General features: G+C 38.5%; 1 protein-coding gene across 1 annotated transcript; it reads right to left on the bottom strand.

Moving 5' to 3' along the window:
- Positions 1-200: 200 nt before the first annotated feature.
- LOC143860460 (cytochrome P450 CYP72A616-like) lies at positions 201-4198 on the bottom strand. Its single transcript, XM_077371126.1, has 5 exons — positions 3858-4198; positions 2479-2699; positions 2102-2346; positions 1329-1716; positions 201-1036 (listed from the first exon to the last, which is right to left on the bottom strand). The coding sequence occupies exons 1-5, from the start codon at positions 4129-4131 to the stop codon at positions 611-613; spliced, it is 1554 nt and encodes a 517-aa protein (XP_077227241.1). The 5' UTR covers positions 4132-4198; the 3' UTR covers positions 201-610.
- Positions 4199-5598: the final 1400 nt, after the last annotated feature.

The following is a 5598-nucleotide window of genomic DNA, read 5'->3' as shown; positions in this document are numbered from 1 at the left end:
TTGTGTTCTGTATCTTTGCTTTATTGTCTTTATTACATATAGTTTGATTGTGATTTGTGTTTGCAACACCCATGCATAACAGTCTAAGCTACCAAAGTTACTTCAACTAGTAGAAACCAGGCACTTTAAAGATAGCTTTTACAATGATAGAGCTATAAACTCAATAAACAAAAAGCCATAGAATGAATTGACAGACAATCAAAGACAAAGCAACACCCAACATAGCTATTATGGAAGGAGAACAAGTGCTGGCTACACCCTTAAAAAAGTTACCAATGCCCACAAATGGTCCAAATGGAAGTATAGCAACAACAAAGCAGATGTGTTGGGTTCTTCCTAAGGCTAGAATATCTACATCGTACAATGTCTATGAGCAAATTCCTTCCTCAAACTAAGATAATTGTATCTTCCTTCTGCACAAAGTTTTATGACATGAAGTTGGGTTACAACACATCCCAAATAGACATTGAATTCAACTCTGCTGAAGGATACCTGTATGAAATTAAACTGCTTTATAAGGGAGTTTCTTGGATCGGTAGAGTTTAACACTGTTCATAATAATGATAAGCGATTCAGACAGTAATCAAGGATGTTGATGGAAAAGATGATCTCAGAGTTTTTGTAAGATAATCTGAACACCATGTTGGGGTTGAAGGGTTATGAGAGTGTAAGGTGCATGAGCATAGGTGGGCGAAAGCTCAAATGAGAAGTGCTGTAGAATCATGGCCAAAGCGAGCTTAGCTTCTATCAGTGCAAAGCTCTGCCCAATACATATATGTGGGCCCCAACTGAAGGGGAAGAATGAAACTTGATTCTTTGTCGCATTTGAAACACCACCTGAGAATCTCTCTGGTTTGAACTCATCCACATCGTCACCCCATATTTCAGGATCATGATGAGTAAAGAGTATTGGCAGAGAGAGTTGTACATCAGGTGGGAAGTCGATTCCTCCGAGTGTCATTCTTTTGTAAGTGCGCCGAATAATTGAAGTCACAGGCGGGTATAGTCGGAGAACCTCATACAATATCATGGTTACCTGCAATTGAGATTTCAAGAATTTCATACAGATATGGCTTCCTTTACTAATCATTGTGAAATTGCATGCTAAAACATCTAATATGGTAATATGTTTAGATTCAATGAAAGAAATAAGCAAGTAGGTGGCTTTTAACAAATTTGGGTTGGGAAAACAAATCATTTCTCCTATTAATCAAGGTGTTTAAATTCATGAGATTGGGATTTGCAGCCACTAGTTTTCATAATAGGTTACTTATGCCTCTGCACAAGATGTTAATATATTGAAGAGAATGTACCAAGCAATTACTCACAATCTTTAGGTGGTTTAAGCCATCAAAGTCTGGTTTGTTTTTCCCGAAGACTTGTAAAATCTCTTCCCTTGCTTCTTGTTGCCAGGTTGGATGCATACTCAACACAACCATTGTCCAAGCCAACAAAACGGACGTTGTTTCCTGACCAGCAAAGTAGAATAGCTTGCACTCCTGTATCACGTCTTCAGTCGTCAATCCACTGGTCTTGGTGTTCCCATTTTCCTGACAGTCTTTTAAGTTGGATTCCATCAGAATTCCCAGCAAGTCATCATAATCGGCTTCTCCTAATTTAAGAGCCTTTTCTCTCTTTTTGATAATGCCCGTCAACAGAGCTCGCACTTCTCTGTCAATTTCCTTTCTCCTATTGTTCTTCTTTGTGGGCAGAAACCTGTATCAATAGTAATGTTGCTTGAGTAATAAAACATGCAGTTTATGATAATTATCATATGGATTTCTTCCTTTCTGTTTCCCCTTGCTATGGAATTGGAAGGGTTGCTCAGCGTAGTCTAGAAGTTGAAGGCAGAATTTCTATTAAATATGACAGAAAAAGGGGGACCCTGTGGACCGAGCTGGTCAACACTCATACAACACTTGAATCCAATGGTTAATAATAGAACTGGAAGTTTTTCCTGTCATTAACCTATGCAGTAGTTCAAAGAGATTCTATGGTACTTTAGTGTAGGATTCCTATTCCACTAAATTGCGTTATTGATATGCTGTTCTTATTGTTAATGAAGATCAGTAAGAGAAAGCAAGTAAAAAGAAAAACAAACCTGAAGCCAGGGATGTATACGGACCGAGCAGCTTCGATCAGAAGCTTAGCTTGTTCTGTTTGGAGTTGGAATATCCGCCTTCCTTCTTCGTAGTTGCTACCAAATGCCGTCCGAGATATCACATCTCCTGTTAAAGTTTGGAGTTCAGGCCACACGTCTAATTCAGAGGATCCTTGGGAAACTACCGATTGCTCCCATCTGCTAATCAATTCACTACAGCAAGTAGAGAATGCTGGTAGCATCCGCTGTATCAAACACAAAGATAAAATTTAATTGTAGGAGATAATGCAGGTGAAAACTAACAGGAATGTGTGATCTGTTATTAACCACAAATCATGGAAACAGTCATTTTTTACTGTTATGAAATGGGAAATAACCTTCAATTTCTCTTGGTGAAATGCTGGGTTTATGATCCTCCTGTGTTTGGCCCACTTCTCACCCTCGTAGGTCACAAGTCCTGTTGCCAGCAACTCTGTGAGTGGGTTTGTTTTTAGCTTCGCATAGTGACCAAACTTGTTTGACAGAATTTCCCTTATCAGCTCTGGATCCATGATGTTCACCCTGGGATTTATTCCAAACCAAGCAAGAGACATTTTGCCTGTTGTTTACAGTAGGAGTTTTAGTAGTTGGACTTATGAAAAACTCATTATATTAAAAGACAAAGATTTCTAGTGCAACTGCGATGGAAACTAAGAAAGCCCAACACAATCAAACGTCAAAACAAATCCTTTCTTTTAAGTCCTGCTCACATAATATGCAATAGAGAATGTTGAAAACCATTTCTAGTAGAACAGAACTGATGGCATTATCATCTGGGCAAGTCCTTAAAAATCAAAACCCATTTCAAAATCTACTTGAGTGAACAGAAAAACCTATTACAAAAGTAACCCGGTAGAACAGAACAGATATCATTATCATCTGGGCAAGACCTTAAAAATCAAAACCAACTTCAAAATCTATATCGAGTGAACAGAAAAACCTATTACATCCAACTTCAATCAATCCAATTTTAAAAACAAGGCAAAACAAAGACTAATGGTTAGTTTGCATGTGCAATCTAATAGAATGGTTGGTATAATTTCTGTAAACTTGTACCAGATTGCACACCTGGGTTAGGTCTGCAATCTAATCAGATTTCAAGTGCAATTTGCTTGTAAAGTTGCAATAACTTAACATGAATTGCACCCTCAATCCCATCAGATTGCATACCCAGTCGATGCAACTATATTGCAATTTTTTCCTTGGAAATCGGTTATGTTCAGTTCCCTTTCATTTTATCCAGATCCACACATTCTTACGTAATAGACTAATCTGGGTGAACAATATGAAGAAACGTTTTTTAAGGATTGTCCCAAACGGCCATCCTCTTATTGGATTGTGTAACAAATTACATCTCTTATTTTAGGAAAATAAATTTTTTTTTTTTTACCCATAAAAAAATTGTGGGTGTTTCACACCAAATTATTTCCCCAATTATAGCAGACTGGGTTTTCTTCCCATGGCTAGAGTTGCTATCCTGTTTCTATGTTCACGAAAAAAAGATATTACAAGAACAAAATTGGTGGAATTTCATTATGAAATTATGAAGCAGGATAGCAGATTCCAGGAAAAGCCCACAAATTGAAATTAGTCTAAAAATGTAAATAATTTTTTTATCAAGAGAAATAAGGCAGGACACGAATGAAAAAAAAAAAAAAAATCAAAGAAACCCCATAAAAATATAAAATAAAAAACCAAGAGAAAATGGAGAAAATACCGTATTTCTTTATCGTTTCATAGTCGAAGGGATGGACACGTGGAGCTATTTGGTGAGACAGATTCATAGGTTTTGATTGTTCTTTCATCAGACTGCTGAAGATATCCTTCATGTTGCCGTACAACAATTTGTAGGGAGGGCCTCTGATCCCTTGCTCCTTCAAATACCTCTCCAGCTTCATGGGTTTCCACCAAATCCAGTAAACTAATCTCCAAGTCCATGAAACTAGCAAAACACAAGAAATCAACAGAGAAATGGACAGAATATAACCCATTTTTTTTTCTTTTACACTCTCTGCTCAGTGCTTGCTCCTAAGAAGAAAGAATCAGAAAATCTCAGCCTACATAAATAACCATGGGTTGACTCTAAGTGCCAATTGCAATGAAACAGCTCATCCTTTTCATTAACTACGGATAGGCCCTTCTCCTGGTGAGTTCTAATATCATTGGCCCAAGTATCCGACTCATAGGTCCCACCTGTTGGAACAAAATTAAATAGAAACAAAATAAAGAATTTGAGGCATGATTTATCACTATATTAAAGCGTCATGTCTATAATTTACACTATGTTACACATCTCACGATCGTTCATCTTGTGGGCTGGGTCCCACTTTGAATGGATGATACTACTAATGGAAAGGTATTCGTGGCATTGGTCTTACATTCAACTCCAGATGGGAGGAGACATCAGGTCGGTCGAATTCGTCCCATGTGAAATACATCAGCGTCATAGATACACTGCAGCTGGCTATCCATGTAAAAAAGGGGGGCGGATAGGTGTAAAATAGCTGGGCCCCCTTTTACATTGCTTGGGTGGAGATCATGGAACCCAGTCATCAAAAGATGAGGTAAAATGGTAGACCCACCCAATGCTTAAGTTTGAGTGGAGTTGGTGGGACCCGCCCTATCAAAAAATTATGTAAAACTGTTGGCTCCATTCTATGAAAGGATTTGGATGGAGATGGTGGGCCCACTCATGGGTGTAAAATGGTGGGCCCTACCATATCAAAACATGAGATTAAAAATGGTGTGCCTGCCTCCACCCATGCTATGCGTGAGATGTTAAAAAAAATCAATCTTAGAAAAAATTCCAATAAAAAATTTCCAAATAAAGTCAAGCAACAAAAACTTTCATGAAAAGAACGAATGATGGAAAAGAAACACGCTTCGTATATACTAGCATTCGTGGCATGAGTGTAAAATAATTGGCCCCACTATCAAAACATGAGTTGTAAAATGGTGGGCCCCACCATGTGTGGCTTGGTGGCAGATAGTGAGAGCCACCCCATCAAAGCATGAGGTGAAATGGTGAGCCCCACCCTATCAAACCATAGTGTAAAATATTGAGACTACTCTATTCAAGGATTTGGATGGAGCTGGTGGGAACCACGCTATACACGGTGTAAAATGTTAGGCCCCACGCTATGCATAGTTTTGTGTAGAAATCGTAGGCACCCTAAGTCTCTGTTCACTTGTTTTCCCGAAAAAGAAAAAGAAAAGGTTTCTCGGGAATCTGACGTGGTATTAGGAAAAGAAATCCAAGAAAATTGTGCAGGAAAAGGTTTCCCATGCTTGTTCGCTTGCGCAGGAATTGTACAGGAAAAGGTATCTCGAGGGGGTCATGTTATGGTGTATTCTACAGAGATTTTGTGTTTCCAGTTACAGGATAGATTTGTGAGGGATTCTAAACTCATAAAAGCCCTCGTAGAAAAGGGCTACAAGGGTTGCACCATTAGATCCAC

Source organism: Tasmannia lanceolata, unplaced genomic scaffold (assembly GCF_043159265.1).
Source record: "Tasmannia lanceolata isolate RefF3 unplaced genomic scaffold, GAP_Taslan_0.1 ptg000037l, whole genome shotgun sequence".
Classification (NCBI taxonomy): domain Eukaryota; kingdom Viridiplantae; phylum Streptophyta; class Magnoliopsida; order Canellales; family Winteraceae; genus Tasmannia; species Tasmannia lanceolata.
Note: the sequence above shows the minus strand (reverse complement) of the source record. Positions and strands in the feature narration are given on the sequence as shown.

Excerpts from the sequence above, each read along its gene's own strand:
- LOC143860460 (XM_077371126.1), bottom strand. The coding sequence starts at position 4,131 with ATGGGTTATATTCTGTCCATTTCTCTGTTGATTTCTTGTGTTTTGCTA. Across the intron at positions 2,347-2,478 it reads TTCACCAAGAGAAATTGAAG|CGGATGCTACCAGCATTCTC; the intron begins GTTATTTCCCAT and ends TGTTTGATACAG. Across the intron at positions 1,717-2,101 it reads GTATACATCCCTGGCTTCAG|GTTTCTGCCCACAAAGAAGA; the intron begins GTTTGTTTTTCT and ends CTATTGATACAG.